The sequence below is a fragment of the Hyperoodon ampullatus genome (genome assembly GCF_949752795.1).
Source record: "Hyperoodon ampullatus genome assembly, chromosome: 12".
In the NCBI taxonomy this organism is placed as follows: Eukaryota; Metazoa; Chordata; class Mammalia; order Artiodactyla; family Ziphiidae; genus Hyperoodon; species Hyperoodon ampullatus.
Window position 1 is genome coordinate 60,520,114 of NC_136925.1, and position 23,800 is coordinate 60,543,913.

Here is a 23,800-nt window from a genome sequence, read left to right on the forward strand (position 1 = left end):
AGGTTATAAAAGGTAATTTGGAGACATGAAACTCACTGCATTCCAAGCTGTCTATGTAAGAGAGCCAAGAGATATTTATTTAAGCAGGGGTGTGGCACAGTTAGGAAGACAATTCTGGTAGCTTATTTGGTAGATGGACTAGATTGTGGAGACTGCAAGCAGAGAATTCCACTAGAAGGCTGTAGCCTTAATGGCACGTGAAAGCCTAATATGAAACACTGATGCTTGGGATGCAGAAAAGGAGCTAGATGAGAAGCTAACTGGGTGTAGGAGAAAAAGAAGAAATGAAGGATGATTCTGAAATTTCTGATTCAGGTTTGAGAGTGTTGGGTGGTGGCTCCATTAACTAAAATTAAGAATCTGGAGACAGCAAGTATTTCTGAGGGGATTAATTATTAGTTTTGGATGTGTTGGTTTACCTTAATGAATATGCCTAACAGACAGGAATATGGTTTCAAATCTCTGATAGGTCAGAATTGAAGTAAGAGCCATAAATTTATGGGTAGCAGTTGAAGCCTGGAAAGCTTAAATTTGAAAGGGATTTAAGGCAGTTGTTTATAACCTTCAAGGATCTTAAACTCATTTGAGAATATGAAGAAAATAATGGCCTCCTCAGATGTACATCCAAATTTGTGTGGATATGATTTCAAGGGGGTTTGCACCTCTGGAACCAGTTGTTGAGCTCTCCAGGGACTGTCGTGGACTACCCTGAAGAATTTATTACATAAGAGGCAGACAGAGCAGTATCTGAGATGGGGAGAACCTAGGAAAGGTGCCTCAGAAGCCAAGGATAGGGGATGGTGAGGAAGAATTGGGGGAATCAGGGGTTCCCAGGGCTTTATGCTCCGGAGAGGTCCAGTAGGAGGGAGTGTCAACTGTGACATTGGATTCAGCAATGAGCAGTTCATTTGTAACATTTCATCCCACGCAGAGGCAGAAGGCAGATTGTGACAGTTTAATGCATGAATCCAAGTTCAGGAAACAATGCATGGGAAAGAGTGCAGAAGTCTTGATGTTCTCTATGATAAACAGTCCTGATATGAGAATATAACCCATTTTAAGGACCTGCTGAAAGGGAAATTCCATTATTTTGTTGACCTGTTGTGGCGTTTCAGCCCAGTGGTTCTCAACTGACTGCCCCATTAGAAAAAACTTGGAAATGTTTTTAAAATCAGGGCCCTACAAAGGTTAGTTAATCAATATCTTTGGGGCTTGTGCCTCTTTATAGCTTTTATTTTGTTTATTTTGTTTTGGCTTTTTCTTAAAAGTTAAGAACCAATGTTCCCATCAGAAAACCTCCTTATCACTCTTTTTATGCGTCTGTGTTAGAATACTTTCTTTAATTGTACGTTATTATCAATTACTCAGTTTACTGTTGTGCTAGGTTTAAATCAGTGCCCTTTAGTCCTTCTCACAGACCTTAGTTTCTAATTTAAAAAATTTTATGGCTTTCTTCTGATCTTCAGCCAAGTTCTACATATTTATCTTTTTTGAGTGATACAGCCCTCAATCAGTGAAAGATCTGCCCATTTCTGAGTAAAACAGGAAATTCTTAATGGTGCTTACATGTGGAAAAAGTATTCATTCTGCAGTCCCTTTCGCTTTTATTTAAGTATGTTACACTTTTTACTAAATAGTAAAAACTGTTTTTTAACTAGAAAAGTTTGAACTCTGTACACTATTTTCCAAGTAGCTAATTTCATAATCTTACCTTCCTTTTTTTAAAAAATGGCAGTCATACGTGACCTAGACCTTAAACAGGTTGTCTCCATTAGAGCAGACATTTTATATGAAGGGTAAACCTATAAAAGCAGTTGAAAGCAAACTGTCAAAATAGGAAATTCCACCTGTTATGTTTTCAACTTGCAGTGCTTTCTCTGGATTAAATTCTTGATGAGCTGTCAGCAGTTCAAGTTTGAATCCTGCGTTCATACCCTTGAAATAAAAATCAGATTGTGGAAAAAATTGAACTTTATGCATGCCAACCTTGACACCAACCACAAGCTAAAAGAGGGTTTATTCTGTTTTTTAGCAACCTAATTAACATTTTTACTTGCAAAGAAAATGATAATCTTTAAAAAATTCTGTTGTGTTATTAGCATCAGCTTAATGGCTAGAGTAGTCTCACAAATTGTAGTTGCTTATTATGGGTAACTTAGGGCAAATATCAAGATTCTCTGTAAAGAGACAAACTTCCTCGTTTTTTAAATGATAGCTCATAATATGGGAAAATAGGGATGCATGTAAGACCTTCTGGGAGAAACTGAGGCCTTACACTTAAAATGAACATGATAAATTTACACTTTAAATGAAATGAACAGATGAATAGTTTTGTTGCAATTTAATATTCAGTTTTCCTGTTTTTGCAGGTACCTAGCTAAGTAAATGTTGGCAAAATGTCTGTTTTGTAATTTGTAGTAGACTTGGTCAGACTCTTCTCTCCTTCTCCTCCAGACTCCCAACTCCCCACCCCCCAAAAAACCCACACAATCAACAACTACTTTTTGTTTTGGTTTGAAACGGTTTTGTTATTGTTGTTGTTGTTGTTTTAATTCACTGTTAAATTTAGTTGTTTTTTAAATACTGATTTCATTTACCAGATACATCAAAATTGTATTCTTTATTTTTACCCTTGCTTTTAGCCCTGAAGCAACATGATCTGTTTTTGTGTTCCAAAGCTGGAGAACCACAATGAATAACTGGAAATCCTTTCCATTTTTGAACATTTCTCTATCCGTGGAAGATGAAGAAAGGAGATAATTATAGTAACAATAAGAATAGCTAAATTTGAATGCTTACCGTGTACAAGTACTATGCTAAATGCTCTGCATGAAATTTTAGTTTTCCCAACACTTGGCACTAGGTGCTGTTATCTGCCTTATCTTACAATGTGGACACTGAGGCACAAAGGCATTAAATAACTTCCCCAAGGTCACACGACTGATAAGTGGTATAGTCTGGATTTAACCCAAGTAATCTGCTCCAGAGCCTTGCTCTTAAAACTTGTGTTTGTGTGTGCACGTGTAGAGGTGCTGCTTTTTAATAATCTCAAGCTAACAGTTAACCTCTCACAGATACTTTATTGAATGTGTCTCATGCCTTGGGAACTATTCCAAGACTTGGGTACAAAAATAAGTAAGAATTGATCACGCGTCCAAGGAGCTTATTGTCTACCAAGGAGACAGAAATACAAAATTTCACTATAGTGTGGGAAAGTGCTGTGTAGTAGTACAACTAGCAGCATGGTCATGAGACTCGGAGCATTCATCATGGTAATGGATGCTCTGGCTCAGTCTTGGAGATCAGATGTCTTAGTTCCTTTGATTTCTTATTTTACCCATCATGGTTTTAATTACCTTCTGTATGAGGGTTTCCAAGTTTTCACCTCCAGTCTAGACCTAGGCCTGTCCTGAGCAGTGGCTCTTATCTGATTGTCTGTATCTCCTCTTGGATGTCTCACAAGTTCCTTCAAGTCAGCGTGTCCAAAACAGAATCCTTACCCCTCCTCCTTTTCCCATCTCCCCTGCAAACCTGCTCTCCCTTCAGTGTTCCTGTCCCAGTAGACAGTATCTTAGGCCACAAACCTAGAGTCATCTTCCATCTCCCTTTTCCTCTTTCCCGTATCAGTCACAAAGCTCTGTTCACTCTGCCTCCCCAAAATGTCTCTCTTCAATCTACTTCTTTCCGTCTTCATCCACCCTGCTCCCACGACTGTCCTCTCTCACCAGGACTGCCGCACTAGACCCTAACTGAGTTTTCTGCCTGTTCTAACCTTGCAGTCCATTCTCCTGTTACAGAAATGGCAGTGATAGATGTTCATGAAAATCAAATACATTATGTCACTTCTTGCTTCTCTTTAGCCCACCATTATCTTGGGATAAACATGAAAATTCTTAACTTGGCCTAGAATTTAACCCCTCCCTGCATCTCCAGCCTGGTCTCATGCCACTTTCCGTCTTCCCACTCTAGCCAGGCTGGCCCTTCTTCACATCTGAACAGTTCACACTGCTCACTCACCTCAGAGCTGAGAACACCAGCTGTTCCCTCTGCCAAGTCTTGGTCACTGCTGGACCCCCATCTGCTGGGACTGGGCCTGATGCTTAGATTTCCGTTTCATTGTTGTAGAATTGATTGAATGAAGGTGATGCTGAGCTATAGAACAAGTAGGAATGAGCTAGGTATAGAAATCGGGATTGATCATTTTTAGCAGAAGGAATAGCATAAGCAAGCAAAAGGCTGATATTTCTTTACATGTAAGAGCTTTTTATAAATCAGTAGGATATCTCAGAAGGAAAATGAGCAAAGGATATGAGGCAATTAACATAGAATAAATACAAGTATTCATATTTGAAAAGTTCACTTTCATTAGTATTCAAGGAAAATCAATTCAATATTGCTCTTTTTCTTATCTCAGGTTGTCAAAGATTTTTATAAAATCCTTTGTTAACTAGATACAACACCATATGCATATGATCTCAATCTTGTTTAATATGCACAGATAAATATATGGATTTAGCAGCCTCAAAATATATAGTCTCAATCTTGTTTAATATGCACAGATAAATATATGGATTTAGCAGGCTCATATGCCTATATGAGCATAGGAAAACAGCAGTAATTATCACTGTGGTGGGATTATGGATGACGTTTTTTTCTTTAAGTATTTCTTATGTAATCAGAAAATGACATGCCATCTTTTAAAATCATATATTAAGACCGTGTAATTGAAATACTAAGAAATCTATCCAAAATAAATTTTGCTTTTATATAATAAGGAATTTGTATGCCAGATTTCTCATCTTTGAGTGTGAATTGCCAGATTTCAAGTTGTATTCAGTAAAATACTTTTTTCCTCTTATAATAGTACATTAGTTAAAATTAATGTTAGCATTGACTAATGTGACAGCACTTTAATAGAGCATATTATAATTTGTGAGGTGCTCATTAATCCCTCAAATCACTCATATGGTGAGTAAATAGTGTTGTTTGTATTTTGCAAATAAGGGGAGAAACAGTTTAGAGTCAGCCCCCTGTCACATAGCATCCATTAGACATCTAAGATTTCTTACTTTACAGATACATATTAGTACATATTAAAATAGTGAAATTCTTAAGCAGGCTACTGTTTAAGCATTATTAATATGGGGTAAGTCTTTGATTATGTATTCTTAAACTGCAAAATACTTTTTTATTCTGGAACTTTTTCATGGCAGTGTAAACCATTGAGTTAGCTTTCCTTAAGCAGTCATTTTCAGAAAATCAGCAGCATTTAAATCTTCCTCCACCACCTTTTAGGCATCATTACAAATATTTTCATTGATTAAAACATATTAATATACTCCTCTTTACTATTTTTTTTAATAGATAGTTGCTGGCAACCCTCAGAGTTGTTTAAAACACAGTATCTTTCTCTGTAATAACCTATATGGGAAAAGAATCTGAAAAAGAACAGTAAATTAACTAAACAACAAACTAAATCACTTTGCTGTACCCCTGAAACTAACACAACATTGTAAATCAACTATACTCCAATGTAAAAGAAACAATAAAATAAAAACAGTATCTTTGTAATTCTCTTAATGTAGATTTTTTTAAATTGTAATAACCATTTTGCTACCAGTCTTCAGAATTGGTATTTAGATTAAGTCAGAGATAGAAGGTGGAGACATATGTAATGAAGATAGTTTAACTTTCTGTTTAACTTAATGCAGTGATGGTTTTGTACATCAAATACTTTTGCTTTTATTTAAGCATTTAACTGTTTTATATGAGTGGTATACTACATAATCCTTTCCTTTGGAATATACAAGTGTTTTTGTGCCCAGGCATACTGTTAATAAAACTTTCTTCATGCGGCTAGAACATAAAAATGCCAACCCAAGGACTGTTGGTCTAAAGTATAAGCTCTTGGGCCGTGCAGAGAAATGTCTTCATGCTATGATGTCACCATGCCAAACAAAGAATTTGCAATTTGGTCATCTGCCTCTGCCGTTGCCCCTCAGTGCATCTTTCTCCCTTTACTGCCCGTTTGAACACGAATGCTTGTTGAAGGGAAGGTGGGAAGTTCAGAATTGGGATGTTAATTTTTTTTTTTTTTAAACAAGATGTTGGGGGTAGGAGTTTATTAATTTATTTATTTATTTTTGCTGTGTTGGGTCTTCGTTTCTGTGCAAGGGCTTTCTCTAGTTGCGGCGAGCGGGGGCCACTCTTCATTGCAGTACGCGGGCCTCTCACTATCGCGGCCTCTCTTGTTGCAGAGCACAGGCTCCAGACGCACAGGCTCAGTAGTTGTGGCTCACGGGCCTAGTTGCTCCGTGACATGTGGGATCCTCCCAGACCAGGGCTCGAACCCATGTCCCCTGCATTAGCAGGCAGATTCTCAACCACAGCGCCACCAGGGAAGCCTCTGGGATGTTAATTTAACTAAACTAACATCATAGTTCTAGAATGAAAATTGAAATTTAGTATGTAATTCCTAAATTTGTCTATAGTATGTCTTCATGTAAGATGTTGGAATCCTGGGATTTGAGAATTAGATGGCATCTTAGAAACCATCTAGTGGCATCTTCTACCCAATAAGAGAATCATTCTATAACATTCCTAACTTGGTTAAGTATTTTGCCCTACCTCCCCTTTTTTGGGACCCTTATTTTCCGTTGAGGCTTCTGCTTTGCAGGTATTTGCTTTTTGGTGTGGCTTTATGAGGCCTGCTTCCATGTGACTTTATTTGGATCTTTCAGTTTCCTTTTTATTCAGACATTTGAGAGCAACTGCTATCTTTCCTTTCTTGTGCTAAGTGTCCTGAGACTTTCCTCTTACAACTATTTTTACATCTCATGCCATCCTACTTTCCTCTGGATATCAGTGCCCTCTTTAAATGATAAGGTCAGGATATTCTAGATGTTTTAGTAGCAAAGAGGCTAGTAATTCCTTTGCTCTGAATACTCCTTTCTAACCTAGTTTTTCTTTTTTTTGTAAGTAATATAATTAAAATCCACGTAGTCTTAGTGTGACCTATTGTAAGGAAATTCTTTTTAAACAGCTTTTAAAAATTATTATGGAAATTTTTAGACAGAAATGTAGGGAGAGTAGTGTAACGAATACCCGTATATCCTATCACCTAGATTTAATCATTAGTAAGAGATGAGGCAGTAGTATGGTACATTTTTGTGTTAAAATAAAATTATACCTACTATCCAGATTCATTCTGTACCTCAGAATAGATTGTCCAAATTTGTTTGGTTCCTGTGGTAAGATTCCAGATGATGAGGGACTCATCTGAAACTTTATCCAAATCTATTTGTTACCGAGTTCAGACAGTGGAAGTTTCCTGTATCTTAAAGTAAATTACAGGCATGGCATTTCCCCTGTGAATATTTCAATATGCATGTCTGAAAAATAAGCATAATTGTCTACATGACCACTCTATTATTTCACCTAACAAAATTAACAGTAATTCCCTAATGTCATCTATCATACTCAAATTTCCTCTTACAACTGTTTTGTTCAAACCAGGAACCAATCAAGGACCATGATATACAGATGTTTTATTCACTTTATTTTTTTATTGGAGTATAATTGCTTTACAATGTCGTGTTAGTTTCTGCTGTACAATGAAGTGAATCAGGTATGTGTTTACATATGTCCCCTCCCTCTTGGACCTCCCTCCCACCCCCCCATCCCACCCATCTAGGTCATCACAGAGCACCAAGCTGAACTCCCTGTGCTATACAGCAGGTTCCCACTAGCTACCTATTTACACATGGTAATGTATTTGTGTCAAACCTAATCTTCCAGTTCATCCCACCCTCCCCTTCACCCCACCCCCGCAGTGCCCACACATCCGTTCTCTATGCCTGCGTTTCTATTCCTGCCCTGCAGATCCGTTCATCTGTACCATTTTTCTAGATTCCACATATATGTGTTAATATACAATATTTGTTTTTCTCTTTCTGACTTACTTTACTCTGTATGACAGACTCTAGATAAAAATGTGAGCTTTACATTTATTAGCATTAAATTTTATTTTATCGCTGTTGCCCCATTGCACTAGTGTAGGAATCTGCAAACTTTTTCTTAAAGGACCAGATAGTAACTATTTTAGGCTTATAGGTCATTTGGTTTTTGTCACAACTACTCAGCTCTGCCACAGAGTCATTATGTAAATACATGAGCATGGCTGTGTTTCAGTATGACGTGTTTTTTTTGTTTTTTTTGTTTTTAACAAATCAGGCCCTGGCCCATTGGTTGTAGTTTGCTGACCCCTGCCTAACCTCTTATGATCTCTGTTTTTTTCTGTTAATGTGACTGTTCTCAAGTTTTGTGTCAGTTCACTAAATCATACTATCTGGTTGTGATATTCTACTACCTGTGAATCCATTAAACAGTTATAGCTACCATTTAGTGAACACATGCTGTATGCTATGTACTTGACATAAATAATCATATTTAATCCTTAAAAGCACCCGGGGAGATGCAGTGATGTTATCACCGATTTTCAGAAGAAAAAATTAAGACTTAGAAAGAGGTCAGGTAACTTACCCAGTATCACACACCTAAATGTAAACACTAAGTCACCCTACCCTTTTGTAAGGTTTATGCTGTACTATTAAACAGATATGAAAGAAGACCCTCTTTCTAAAAGGCTTTTGTCCATCTTAGTCAGAGGCATGTGTTGAGAGACGATCGAGTAATCTGTTGGGATCAGGAACACAAAATCTCTCTTTCCTAAGCTGCTATTTGGGGGGCTTTATAAAGAATATGAGGTTAGTTTGGATGGCGTATCTTATTTGTAGAATGATCTCTAGGACACCACCTGGGTTCACACTGTGTTTGCAGTTGGACTATATCCAGTCTTTCCCTCCTTCTGCCATTTCTCAAATCATGGACAGTAGTTCCGTGGTTAAACCTTTGAGGACCCACACCCACAGTATCCTCAGATGCAACTTAAGTACACTTAAAAGTAGCTAGAATCTACTTTTCTGTATTCTCATGTTTATTTTATTCTTTTGGCTTTTAGTTAGATTTTTAGGGTTATTTTTGCATTGTTTTTATAACAGTGTTTATTGTGCCCTTTTAGTTTAAAATGTCTTTCCTGGTGTGGAAAATTTTAAATGTAGTAGTCTCGGATGTAATTTGTCTTAAAAACCAGGAGGTGGCGATGTTTTCCAGGTGATGCTTTAAGGTTGTAGTTGGAATACCACTGGAAAGAGGATCTAACTTGTCCATAAAAGTCAGTGAGGAGGGAAGAAGCTGTTTCAACTTCAATAATGCATTTTAATACAGTGCTAGAAATATGTTATTTCTTGAAGTAGGACAGCTTCAGTTTTCAACTTTTTTTATTAGAAGGAAATATTTGACAAACACATGTTAGGCATTTACTTGAGAAACAGGACAAAACACCTTATTAAACCATATCTTAATATTAGGCCTTAGGCAGTGGGGAAATTACCAAAGTCACTCTGTTGCCAATTCTCTGAATAGAATAATTGTTAACATTTTGACATTTTTAGTACATACAGAGATATATAAACCAAAATGAACTCTATCAAACATATATTTATTTTTTACATAATGAACCTCCATCTACATCCATGTAGTTGTAATTTATAAAGTCTGTTCAGTAGTCTGTTATATGAGACTGCTATACTTTATTTAACCAATCCCTTCTAGATAGGCACGTAGGCTTCTGTTATTAACAGAATTGCAGTGTATATAATCTTATTTATACTTTGCTCAGTTGAATAATTTCTCAAGATGCATTCTTAATGGTTGACTGAAATTCATCATATACACATATTTTTAATTATTTGAATACACACTGCCAGATTATCTCCTGTAGATATTGTTCCAAATTATAAGAGAATGCTGCTTTACTTACATCTTCATCAGCAGTGTTTGATGCTTACCAGTATAAATAGTGGTATCTCATTCTTTTAAGTTAGCACTTCCTCATTACCAATAAATTTAAAAACTATATATGTCTAAAGGCAAAGAATTTCTAAATAAAGAGCTAATTAGTCTAATAAAAATAATAATGGAAATGTAAATATTGTTAGAATCAAGGGATAATGAAAACATAATATATCCAACTTCAGATGTACCGAAAGCACTTGGTTATAATCGCCTTAAATGTTCATACGAGAATAGAGAAAAAGTTCAAAACTGAAGTATTAAGCATCCAACTTACTTTCCAATATAAGAAATTAGGAAAAAAATAGATCTGTAGAAGGAAGGAAATAATGAACATAAGGCAAAAAAATTAATAAAGAGGATCAACTAACTGCCAATAGTTTGTCCTTTGAAGAAACAAAAAATAGAAAAACTTTTCAGCAAGATTGATTATAGGAAGAAAAGCAGGGATAAATGATACTATGATGAAAAAGACATAAGTATACTAAAGTTGAGTTTTTAAAATTTGTAAGAAAACCATGAAGAATTGTATGCCATAAAATTTTAAATTTTAGAAGAAACGGAAAATGCCCCAAGAAAATTTAATTTAGGAAAACTGATTAAAGAAGAAATAGAAGACATCAAATGTCTTAAAACTCTTAAGTTGAATTAATCTTTTAAAATCCCCCAAGGGAACAAGAAACAGGTCCACACAATTTTCAGATAAGTTCTTCTAAAACTGTCTTCCAGATAATTTTTTTTTAAAAAAGAAGAAGAAACCTCACTACAAGTAACTCAATTTCGTTTCTTTTTATGGCTGAATAATATTCCATTGTATATATGTGGCACATCTTCTTTATCTATTCATCTGTCAGTGGACACTTAGGTTGCTTCCATGTCCTGGCTATTGTAAATAGTGCTGCAATGAACATTGTGGTACATGACTCTTTTTGAATTATGGTAAGTCAGAAAGAGAAAAACAAATAGTATGTAAACACATATATATGGAATCTAAAAAAAAAAACGGTTCTGATGAACCTAGGGTCAGGACAGGAATAAAGATGCAGATGTAGAGAATGGACTTGAGGACATGGGGAAGGGGAAGGGGAAGCTGGGACGAAGTGAGAGAGTGGCATGGACATATATACACTACCAAATGTGAAATAGAAAGCTAGTGGGAAGCAGCTGCATAGCACAGGGAGATCAGCTTGGTGCTTTTTGACCACCTAGAGGGATGGGATAGGAGGGAGGGTGGGAGGGAGATGCAAGAGGGAGGGGATATGGGGATGTATGTATGCATATAGCTGATTCACTTTGTCAAACAGCAGAAACTAACACAACATTGTAAAGCAATTATACTCCAATAAAGATGTTAAAAAAAATAAAAACTGAAAAAAAAAAAGAAACCAGCCTAACTTGTATAATAAGTCTAGTGTCACCTTGATACTCAAACCAGATAAAGACAGTCCAAGAAAGGAATATTATAGGCAAATTCTACTTACAAACATAGACATATCAGTCCTAACTGAAATATTAGCAAACCAAATCCATCAGTGTATTTTTTTTGAAAACATGACTTACTGGGTTCAAGGACGTAATACATATGTCATAACTTTAAGAGGAATATATGAGAATGATAAAACAATTCAGCGAGAGTAGAGATTTTCTCCAGAGGGAAGGTATGACCATGTAATTTGGGAGAAGTGCATGAGGAGACATCAATTGTGTTGTAAATTTTATTTTTTAAGCTGGGTGGTAAGTACATAGATGTTCGTTTTTGCCATTTATGTATCTTAAGTATTTCATGTTATAGTGTCAGCAGGCTTAACAGCTTTGTAAGTTTAAATGCCACTCTAAAATACTATTCTTTTTTGTGGAGTTGCTTAAACACATTTCCCTTGGAACTGTACAAAAGAGTTTAAAAAGTTTTATGTGTAAACCATCATGAAATATAGTAAAGTGTACTACATATGCATTTTCATGGATATTATATTAAGGGAAAGAAAAAGACTCTTAGCTCTTCTTCATTTATATGAAAATAAGTGGCTTTGGAAGTAAAGTTTCAGACTTGCTTTTAGTTTTTAAAAATTTTTCCATGCCTAGTATTAAAAGAAATAGTTTGGAATTCTAGGTAGATGAGAAATTTAATATAGGCTGAAGATTGAAATGTTGGATTTTCTAGCATTCATTCACCAAATAGTAAGAGAACATTTACTATATGCCAGATATGGTGCCGAGCCATGGGTGTGTACAAACATTTAAGATGTAGTCTTTGACTTTCAGAATTTAGTAGGTGAAATAAATGGTCCAGATGTTTAACTGTAGGTACCATAATAGTTACAAGCAATTTGGAATATTTCTTCCCTAGTGGGAATTAATTGTCCCCATGTTTTTTATAGTTGTGTGTGTGTGTGTGTGTGTGTGTGTGTGTGTGTTTAAACTGTGTTTAAAAAGTTATGTGTGTGTATTTTTAGGAATAAGCCTTTTGAACTACTTGAAGAGGTAATCAATTCATTCCTCTTTAATGCTGACAATAAAGTTTCCTCAGGTAGAATTTTTTACCCATTGATAAATGATTTAGCTTCACTCGAAATTGAAAGGGGTATGATAGGCTGTCAGATGCTCTGTAGAAGCTGAGATTTGTCTCTTTCACTGGATTGCCATTTGAATTATCCTATTTAAAAGTGATATGAAATGCTTTAGCTTTAAGAAGTTAATCTTTGTTAATATTTAGTACTACTCAGATAAACTGCAAATGGGCCTTTTTTTTTTTTTTGGTACTGCTTGAAAAAGGTGGAATCTTTCATGTAGTATGCCTTGCCTCTTTTTTTTTTTCTTAAGTACTGACTTCTTCATATTTTATCCTTGATTTAAAACCTATTAAAGCAATGATATATCTTCTGAGACTGTTTGACAGCCTACTCATATAAAATATGAATACTTCCTAACTTATGATGATCTATGCCCATGACTTCATTTTTAGAATTTAAGTTGCTGATATATAGAAACAATCATCAATTTTGAATTAATTTCAAATTAATTAAGGCTTCTTTGCATTCTCAAAGATTTGCTTTACCCCTTCTTTCTTGACTTATTTTTTACTTTATATGTTATCCTTGTATTTTCTCTCAGACAGTTCAGCAGTTTAATACTCAGAGTAGTAGATCTGAGTCAATTTGTTTTAGCCTGTTTGTTGTAAAAAGTCTATGTGAAACAGTAAATTTGACATAGTTTCTTCATATGTAATTTCTCTGTTAAGTAGTGCTTTTTGTGGCCTCTTATCATGGGATGTGTGTCAGTCAGGCTGCATGTAACTAAAGTCCACCATGGGGACTTAAGAGAGAAATTGATTTTTCTCTCACATTTGTAAAGTCTAGAATTAGAAAGTACAGGGCTAGTAAGGAGTTTCACAGTATCAGGGACTCGGGCTGCTTCTGTCTTACTGTTCTTCCATACTCATCTCATAATCTCATGATCCCAAATGGCTTTTTGAGTTCCAGCTCTCACGTCCAGACTCCATGCAGCAAGAATGAAGAAGAGCAGAAAGGCAAAAGGGTCTTCACTGGTTAATTTGGTCCCTCTAAGCAGACTTCTCAAAAGACACAAAACCATTCATTTTACATTTCTTCGACCAGTACAGAGTGACCTTAATAGATGTTGGGGTGAGCAGCCAGGAGCCTCTACCTCACAGTTATTTCCTAATTTTAATAGGAAAATAGCAGGTGGCTCAATATCTGGGTTGTGATGTAATCGTGGGAAGTAATGCTAAGAAATCTCTGCTCTGCCTGTGGATTTGAACTTATTTTTATCCCTAATCACTGTTATTTTTGTGTTATTATTTTCCAAGTATATGTGCTAAGTACTTTTCATACATTTTATATAATTCCCATAACACTGTCTGGTAGGCACTGTCTATTCCATGTCACAGGTGAGAAAACCAAGACACAGACAGAATGCATAACTGGCCTAAGTCCTGAGAACTAGTCGATGGTGCGTCAAACATGGAGTCTGCACTTAAGATCACCACTGATAACTGTTTCTGTCCTCTGCTTATTAATCTGTCCACCTATATATCTATCCCTCAGACTCCACTGCCACCCCTGTCCCGCCTCTTGTACATAAGAATCATATGAGGTTGCTCAAACGTACACAAAGAACAGAAAAACAAAAAGAGAAGCAGATTGAAGGGAATATAAGAGTGAGAAAATAGAATGACGTTGAGGTTCAAGTAATACACAGAGTTCAATGCTATTTGATCCTATAGAGATGCTAAAAGTTTCGGTCTGACTTCTCATTGTGTCCTACAGAAACTAAAAGGCAGGAAAACAAAACTGAATTTTTTTTATTTGGACTCTTGGCTTCTTCATTTTTTAGTCATATAATAACTTGAGTCTTTAGTCATATAATAAGTTGAATCCGTATAAAGAATCCTAGTTCATTTTCATATTGTGGCTACAAGGAATTGTAAAGATAATTATAATAGTATTGTTACTATTTTCTGATTTTCTCTTTGTGGCGTAGGTAAGCTGAATTACCATTACTTATTTTTTAAGATGTGGAAACTCAGAGAATATTTTAGCTGGACATGGATCATGTGCTTAGTAAAAACAAGGGCTTGTTCTTGTTTGTTTATAGAAATTCAAACAGTTTTGAAAAGGTATATATTTGGAAGATTGGGATCTTGATAAAAATGCTGTTGTGCTAAGTAACTGTTAGAGCTCCCCCATACACACACAAAGGTTTGTGAGCTCCTTCAGGACAAAAGACCTCGCCTTATTCCTTTTTTCCTCTAGTGTCCTCAGTGTATGGAGGTGTTCAGTAAGTGAATAATGAATGAGTGACTAGTAAGTGAGAAAAGTCTGTTAATAAATGTTATAATTAATATTGCTGCCTCTTTAAACTTAAGTCAATGGCTGTACCCGAAATAGTGGAAAAGTAGGTCATTCTTTTTATAGCCCTTGCAGGTTGTATGAGGTGGGTTATAGTACCATTAATAGTTGGACATTGGGACCACAAAGTCAGCCCTTGAACATGGTGTGTTTGGAGAATGGCCATAACTGCAGTACGCCTGGAGCATGGTGGTTGTAAAGGCGAGTTGCTGCAGATACGTCTGGCAAGCTCCTGGCATGTAAAAGTTACTGATTAATTTTAAGGAATGAAAGTTAGGTCCAGATTTGGAAGGATTTTATATGACATGTTATCTTTTAAAAAGTGACATTTTTCGTGGGGAGAAGAAAGGATATGATTTGATTTGAGTACCATTTGAACAATAAGTAATAAGATCAACTTCTTGCATTTTAGTGATCAAGATTACTTGTGAACAACATATTAACAAAACATTTGAGTTTAATTATTTTATTTTGTTTTGTTTCTTAGGATGTGATCTTCGTGGTGGGAAGCTAAGTTTTTAAACTACCCCAATGGATGCAGACAGTGATGTTGCACTGGACATTCTAATTACAAATGTAGTCTGTGTTTTTAGAACAAGATGCCATTTGAACTTAAGGAAGATTGCTTTGGAGGGAGCAAATGTAATTTATAAGCGTGACGTTGGAGTGAGTATCTGAATTTTGTCGCGTGTGCTACATTAGCCTAATTTTATAGTGCTGTGAAGATACTAAGTAAACAATGATGACACTACCTTATACATTTATTGTAAAAATTAAGAATGTGTATGAAGGCTCTAAAAATCAGATGCCAGTATACCTTGATAAGTTTTCATTAGTTCTTCATGCTAGAAACTAAGTAAAGATGAATTAAATTCAATTAAAAATTTCAGTGAATCACAATGAAAGGTTTTCAAGTTCATCAATAATGCCATCTTCACTTTAAAAAAGGAGCAAATATATCTGCTAAAAAGAGAGGAAAAGACTTAATGCTGCGTTGGAACTTTAGCATGCCATATGGTAGAGAAGTCATTTTTTCTAGGAAGGTTAACTGAAAACTGAGTTGATGGACGAGCTGGTAGTGCAAGACAGTTAAACGTAGAATAAACTCGATGTTTCTCAGCGACAGCCACTTACGTATGAAATTTTATAATGTATTTTAGCTCAGATTTTATTTTGCATCTGTGGTAAGTTTTGTCTCCCCAGATTTAATAGCTTTCTAGTTTGATAATATGACATATGACAGAGAAAAGAAGGAACTAAAAAGTGTAACAAGAGTTTTAAGAAGAAATGTCTCATTCATTTATTTGTTACGTATTCAGTAAACATTTATCTCTTTTATACATAATGGCCATATAATAAATATTGCCACAAATGAAAAGCTGCAGTGAAAATTTAAATTCACATTTTATCTTGGACCTTAGTCCTTGACCTATTTATACTCACACTGTAGGTAATTTCTTTTAAACCCATAGCTTTAAGTGCCTTTCGTTTCTAAGGAATCTAAAATTACATCTCCAGCTCCAGCATTCCTCCCGCATTCAGGATTTGCACATCGACCTTGAATATGTAATGGGCATCTCAGCTGTAAGACACAGTATAAAGTAGTGGCAGGCACCAAGAAGCAGAGAAAAGCAGGGTTAGAAATCAGGGAGGGGTGAAGGGATGGGTACTTTGGTGGAATGATCAGGGAAGGCCTCTCTGTGGAGATGACATCTGGTGAGAGACCTGAATGAAGGGAGAACACTGAAGGAAGAATATTCCAGATGAAAGTAAGCTAGGCAAAGCTCCTGAGGTGTGGACAAGTTTGGCATGTTTGAGGATGCGTGCAAATTGCAAATTCCAGTTATATGAACAGAGTGGAACGAGAGTTGGAGTGTGTACATCCTTGTGGTATACTGATTTCAAGTACACAGTGAGAGATTTATACAGGCCTTGAATTTTTAATTGATTAAATGTCCTTTTGGATTAATACATTCTTTGTGTTCAGCGTGGTTCTTGATTTCAGAATGGGCGATTTGGAGAACAGTTATTTCAGTCTTGGGTAAGCTTGGCGTAGTATTTAAACATGAAATGGCCACATAGAGTAGAACCGTGTGTGAAAATCAACACTTAACGTGTGTAATCAGGTTGTTGGAGTTCTGGTTGTCTTTTTTTGCAGAAAGTATTAATGAAGCTTAGAAAGCCTAGAATTACAGCTACGATTTGGTCCTCAGGAAAAATTATTTGCACTGGAGCAACAAGGTAAATGTTACTTGGGTTTTCAACTTTCATTTTTTAATTTTCCCCTCATGGGAAGGACATGTTTCTAGACTTAAAAACAAAATCACGTGTACAGTTTGTTGTGTTCCTCAGTATAAAATTTATTTCCTGTGTAACTGATCATCTTTTTCTTTCTTTCAAACCACAGTGAAGAAGAAGCTAAATTTGGTGCCAGACGTTTAGCCCGCAGTCTCCAGAAACTAGGATTTCAGGTAACGTTTTCAAAAGCTATCCGAGCTGCAGATACTCAAGGATTTATTTTTGTAAAGTTAACTTTTTTTTAACGGACTAAAGAAATCTCCACAGAAAGTCCTCTTACGATTGACCTTTTTCTACATTGTATAATACCGTCCTTCAACACAAAAATTTAGTGGCAGACCTTGCCCGTGTGGGTATTTGTCAGGAATCCTGGCTTTTTCCCAAATCCTTTCCCCGTAGAGAGAGAGAGAGAGAGAGACTTGTTTCCTTACAGATGAACTGCCTTTTCAACTCTTTATATTTTTCACTTCTCACAAAAAAAAAAAAAAAAAAAAAAAAATCTGTTTTTGATCATCCCAAGAATGCTGTATCAGGATGATGAGCAAGAGCTGCAGGACCCTGTTGACACGTACACACTGGTTAGCAGGCTCTCACACTTGTAAAATGACTGTTACTGGCAGGCCAGCCTTATCAAATGTAATTTTGTAGAGGCATGCATTTGAATAAAATTAATACATATCCTGGACTTGCTAGGTCACTTGGAAATGATGAGTAAATGAAAGAAAAAGATGAGCTGTGGTTTCTGAACAGGTGGGCCTAGGCAGTTTGGGATTTGGGTGGGAGGTGATGAGAGGTTGAGTTTCTCTCTGATGACTTTCAGTCTCCTCTGAGGTGGAAGGTGCTAGGAAGGCACTGAGGCACTGGGCGGGCATGGGGGTGTTGGTGCTGGATGGGAGTGCAGGGTAGAGAGCCATGATTGACAGCAGGGCCACTGTGCACGTTTTGTGACTTTCTCCCACTGCCTTGTGCCAGTACTGAGTTGGAGGATAGTTCATCCAGATTTGTGGTTTTACTAGGGACAGTTGAAAAGATGACAGGGTAAAACCATTAAAATCTTGGTAGGAGTGGCTAAAGTTATTAATATTGAGAGGACATTATTTTCAGCCTTGGAGCCTCTTTTCTTAGCATAATATTAGAAATGTTGAGACAAATCCCAGTGAGTTAAAAACAATTCTATCACACTATTCCTCATTTTGTCCCCCAAAAGAAAACAAACATCCAACTAAACTCACAGGAATGCCATTTTACCTGACTGCATATAAGAAAAAGTCTGGTGTTTGGAGCTCAGTGTCCACTACTTTCTGAGTTTTAAGTGATGGCTTTCCATTCTGACACTTCAAGGAGGACTCTGCTTTATTTTTTTCCTCACTGTTCTCCCTCTTATCCCAGTAGATTAAATACTAAATGGGTTTAAAGTATTGAAAAATTAAACTGAAATAAGATTGAGAAGACCCCAGATGTAGCACTTTGATCATGCATTTATCTCAGGCTTTGTTTATTTTTTTAATGAACTTTTTGAGCCTTTTTCCCCCCTTTAATTATAGCATTAAGGAGTCCCCGATAACTTAAAACACTAAATCCACGCTTTAAATGTTTCTGTTTATCTTGTTTGTTCTTGTATTTAAGGATTACAATTCAATGATTAAGATTGCCATGATGAGCAGATTTTTTTTGTTTGTTTCAAAATAATTCATTCGTTTTACTTCTCTCCTGAAGGTAATATTTACAGATTTTAAGGTTGTTAACGTTTTGGCAGTATGTAACATGCCATTTGAAATACGTTTGCCAGAATTCACCAAGAACAATAGACCTCATGCCAGGTAGGTCTTTGAAGAATCAAGATAACTTAGCAAATTTGAAATTACTTGTCAGGCTATCAGTATTTATATTAATTTTGGCTTTTTTTGCATAGTTACGAACCTGAACTTCATCCTGCTGTGTGTTATCGGATAAAATCTCTAAGAGCTACATTACAGATTTTTTCAACAGGAAGTATCACAGTAACAGGTATTTTATGATATTGAAACCAAGCTTGTCAATTATGGATTGAATGAGATAAGAGGTGTCCATACCGAAATAGAGATAAAGTCTGCTTTGTCCCTTTTAGCCACTTCCACCCTTCTAGGGGAACCAATCTCCTCACTTTTAACACAGATTAGTTTAACCTGCTTTTATATACTATTTTGAAATCTTATGTATACTATTTTGTGTCGGTCTTCTTTATCTTCCTCATTACCCTAGTGAGATTCACCTGTATTGCTCCATGTAGCTGTAGATCAGCCATTCTTACCTCTATTTAGTACCCGGTACGTGAATATATTGTTCCATGGGCATTTGGATAGTTTTCAGTTTGGAATTAAAAATACTCTAGTATGTATTTTCATATATGATTTTTAAGTTTATGATATCTTGCATTTAAAATACTCAAGAGAAACCCATTCTATGAACTTCATAGAGGTTTTACATGAGCAAAATATTCATATATAATTGGTATCTATTTGGTATGTTTTATGTGTATTTTATTATATCTTTTGAATTTTTTTAATTACTTGGAAGGGATAGTTTCAGAATACTAGGTAAGCATAGAGTCCAAGGGTTGTATTAGCATGCAGGGTGATTTTTTTTAATGGTACTGTCGTTATAAATTGTTCAGAGACATTACTTGATAGTCAGACCCAACCTCTGGCAAAACTGAGTTAAGGAAAATTTCTGTAGTGTCCTTGAATTTTCTTTTTATTCCTTCAGTCCTTAGAGGAAAAGAAAAATTATTGACACCTGTAAGCCTTCAACAAAAAAGCTTTAGTTCTGATTCAGCCACGGATTTTCACATCTTCCTTGGAGACTTAAAGGCTCTTGCCAGAGTCATGCCTGAATCTTAAAAATGGGGGAGCAAGTCCATTTCTTTCCTTCTTTGGACTCTCTGTTTCTACACTTTGGAGCCCAGACCTCACAGAGGCTTCCAGATCTATTGGCAAGTCCCTACTAAGTATGGAAGAAAATAATGCATATGTAAAATATATATTAAATTAATAGATTTAAACAACACAGTAGCAAACTGAAGACCATTGACCTGGTTAATTATTATGCGTTACATATTAACCTCTGGAATACCCTATGAACTGTTAATTCGGTGGACATATACTGAGTGGTTCCCATGGGCAAAGCTCTACTCTGTGGAGGGACTGAGGTGAGTCAGGAAGGATCGGACCAGGGTAAGACGTGGTCAGTACCTTCAGAGGGTCCACAGTGGATGCATATGTACGCTTTTTAGGATCTTTCAAAAGGTAAGTTTACGTTAGTAGAAAAAAACGTATTTATTCAGAATAAGTTTTATAAAAATATTTTTTCATTATCCTTTTTATATATTTTTTTAGCTATTTAGATGAAAGGCTACATATTTTTAAAGTCCTAGCATTATATAGATGAATTAATACATAACATAACCTCATCCCCTGGTGCTTCTTTTTTAACGGGCAGAGTAAGCTGTAAGGGTGAATGGCCAGATTAGTAATAAACATGTGAGTACCAAATAGTAGTAAATTTGTGGGGATGTTTAGACCGTGCAGTTTATAACAGCCCTCTGGTTTCCCGACGCTATGGTAGCAGCTTTGTTTAGCTCTGCTGGGTTCCTTGATACTCCTGTGAGCTTCAGTCGTAGCCTAACCAAAAGCCAGACTACAGTGACCAAAATCATAATAGTTGTATAGTCCCGCTTGTTATTCCTTCCTTTAATAAGCATATTATAGTACTTTGTGATTGTGTGGTTTTTTATATACTCTCTTTTCACAATGGTGCCCTAAAACAAGATGAATATCATCATTTTGTGTTTGATTCCCTTTAATTGTCCATAAAAAATCTTATTCTCTTGGTTCTTGCTGTGACTGTGTGTATAATTATATAAGTGTAGATTTTTTTAAAACAACCTGATAAATTCTAAAGTACTTGGTTATTTGTAATTCTGGGAAATCAGCTTTTCCTAGTGCTCTTTTGCCTCTTCTCACACCTTCCTCCATTGTGTTGTTACAGGGCCCAATGTAAAGGCCGTCGCTACTGCTGTGGAACAGGTATACCCATTTGTGTTTGAAAGCAGGAAAGAAATTTTGTAAGTCATCACATAATTGGTTAGAATCCCAAACTGAGCACCTTTTAAAACCTGCTGCACATTGGACTCAAAACAAAAGGAAAACTGGACCAACAGTAATTGAGGAAATAGACTCTTTTATTCATTCACGGCTACAGTGTAAGCTCCAGTCCCTTTGGATTTTATTTCAAACCTTGCTGTAATATAAAAAGGAAGTTTACAAGACATGACATTGCTGCTTTTACAAAAGGACATTCTATTTATTTTCGCAGTAATTTCATGTCCCCACGAGCAGAGCTGTCACAGTGTGCACTACCTTAAAGTGTTTTGTTGTTGTCATTATTTTTTTCCAGTTTGAGCTGATGTGTTTTATTTGTGAATAGTCTTTTACATTTTTGTATGCTGAATATGGGCACCAAAGAACCTGTAAAAGTTATCTTTTTCAATTGAATGTGCACAAATAAAAGTTTGGAAAAGATCACTCTTCATATCCATTCTATTCCCCATTTTCTATTTTAACAAAAATTGTATTCATAATTCTTTTTTTTTTTAATCTATGCAAGCTTAGACTTTTGCTAAAGTGTGTTGGCTTCTTTTTGAAGTGTATTTTGTAAATATATATATGCCACATGTGTATAGTATCTTTTAATGCTCTGTTACCAAATATCAAATAGGAATTTTTTTCTTGCAGATTAGAAATAAAAACATGTATATAAATTCTAGGGAACTGGAGTAGAACTTTATAAATTAAGCGTAATGTTTTATGTTGCTAATTTAACATGATAGAAAATGTTAACTATCTTTTAAAAGTCATAAAGTTGTAGTTTTAAAAAGAGAAACTCTTACCTACAAGATGAATATAAGAAAGAAGCTGTGATGGGTTGTACCTCATATGTACCTTTGTTATTCTGGAAAGACTCAACTCTGGTTATAGGAGAGTAAAAATCTTAGGTTGGTACTCAAGGCTTTACTAAGAGTCTCGTCAGAAGTTGAAACATTGTGCTGTTTTAGCAAGAAGTGCCCAAAAGCTGATTCTGTGCCACAGTGTAATTATACTACAGTTCAATTTGAACTTGAAAGCCATTTTGCAAGATAAGTCTTTCCCCTTGCTGTGTCTTATTTAATGAAGCTAAAGAGTGACTACTCAGTATACGGGATTGCTCCTCTTAAAGTTATAATAAATATGCATTTGTTAAACAGTGGCTCTCTGGCTCACCCATGAGCCCAGGAATGGTAACATAGTATCCGGCTGCAGTGGTGCTTGGCCATTTGTGTTTAGGAGTTTAGTATTACTAACAATGATTTTACCTAGAAACAAAGCTGAGTGGAGAGTCATATTAGCTTCTCAGTTAAAATTAATAGAGGTAATAGTACAACACAATTTTCCACTAAAACCTTGAATTTCCAAAATGTTTTGAAACCTTTGTGAAAAATTGGAACATCTTAACCTCCATTTTCCCTACCATATTCTAAAATCTTGAAAGCTGCACTGAACAATATGTATTATTTTTTATGTTTATTTTTATCTTCTTTCTTCTCGATGCCTTCCCCTACCCTGCCTCTCACTCCCTCATAAGTTGGGGCCAATGGCTAACTTTTATATTTTCTTTCTTGGGAAAGACTTAATTGTGATTTTAAGACTTCTTTCTCATTTTTTACATTTGTGTTTATTTGCTTCATTTTGAGATCCAGTAGGATAGGCAACCTCAAAAAATATACAGAATAAAATTCAATGAAAGTTATAGGTTCTGGGCAGACTGTTTCAAAAATTTGAGGTTTTCCACTTAGATTTAATTAACAGTAATTAACTGACCTCCTGTTTGGCAGTGTTCACAAAAAAGAAATAGCGAAAAGGGGGAGAAACATGATTATATAGCCAAGGTGTAGATCCAGATGTTTGTTGTAATATTTTTCAGTATTCGAGTGACTTGAAAACTATGTAGATCAGTAGCTCATCAAAATGCTGTCTCAGAAAAGAGGGAGAAAGACAATCTGACCGGGTCTGGTTTCAGGGCTGCTTGCTTGAGTATCTCCTGGCAAAGTGTCATGGGTGACCCACTATACTTAACAAAGTTGGTAAGCAATGAGTGTGTCTAATGTCTTCTGGCTTTTCACAAGTGCTGTACATTTTTTTTATAAATAAAAACTGTGAATATATACATATAAATTATAAGTATTCCCCCTTTTTTATTTTTGAAAGTCAAAAAGCTCTAATTGGGTGCGTATTGGGTAAAAATTAGTTTGAAAACAGAACTGTTTCATTATAAATTCTGGATAATAAAAGAAAAATATAAGAGAGTGTTTAAGATACTGAAGTTGAAATCACTTAGTGATGAACCTACTAGGTTTATAACAGTTTCCTGCCCATTTACAATGTATGGCTAAGCCAAGAGATAGCTAAAGTATATACAGTGTTTGAACTGCACAGTGAAATATGTAACAATTTTGTTAAATATCTTACAATCTGTGATGCTTGGCAAAGAAAAAAAATTCATATTGATTACCTGTCTTGACCTTTTTTAATCTCAGCGTATGATTGCACTGAAGGTTCATAATAAATTTCTTAAATTGATCCTCTACAGAACACACTTTCCCTTCTTCCAAAACAAGTGAACGATGCATGTTCTAACTTGCATATGAA

General features: G+C 35.7%; 1 protein-coding gene across 2 annotated transcripts in view; it reads left to right on the top strand.

The window, feature by feature from the left end:
* Positions 1–21,605, top strand: part of LOC307061193 (TATA box-binding protein-like 1) — a gene marked incomplete at its 5' end in the record, with an annotated part of 30,113 nt that extends 8,508 nt beyond the window's left edge. Inside the window, 6 exons of one of the 2 annotated variants that reach the window (XM_079716238.1) lie at positions 15,374–15,446; positions 16,939–17,021; positions 17,188–17,251; positions 18,795–18,898; positions 18,991–19,085; positions 21,105–21,605. In XM_079716238.1, coding sequence (XP_079572364.1) covers positions 15,374–15,446; positions 16,939–17,021; positions 17,188–17,251; positions 18,795–18,898; positions 18,991–19,085; positions 21,105–21,184 — 499 coding nt within the window. In that variant the 3' untranslated portion in view covers positions 21,185–21,605. Of the gene's footprint in view, positions 1–15,311; positions 15,447–16,938; positions 17,022–17,187; positions 17,252–18,794; positions 18,899–18,990; positions 19,086–21,104 lie in introns of those variants that run through there. The other variant, XM_079716239.1, reaches the window with a different exon arrangement.
* Between the last annotated feature and the right edge of the window lie 2,195 nt (positions 21,606–23,800).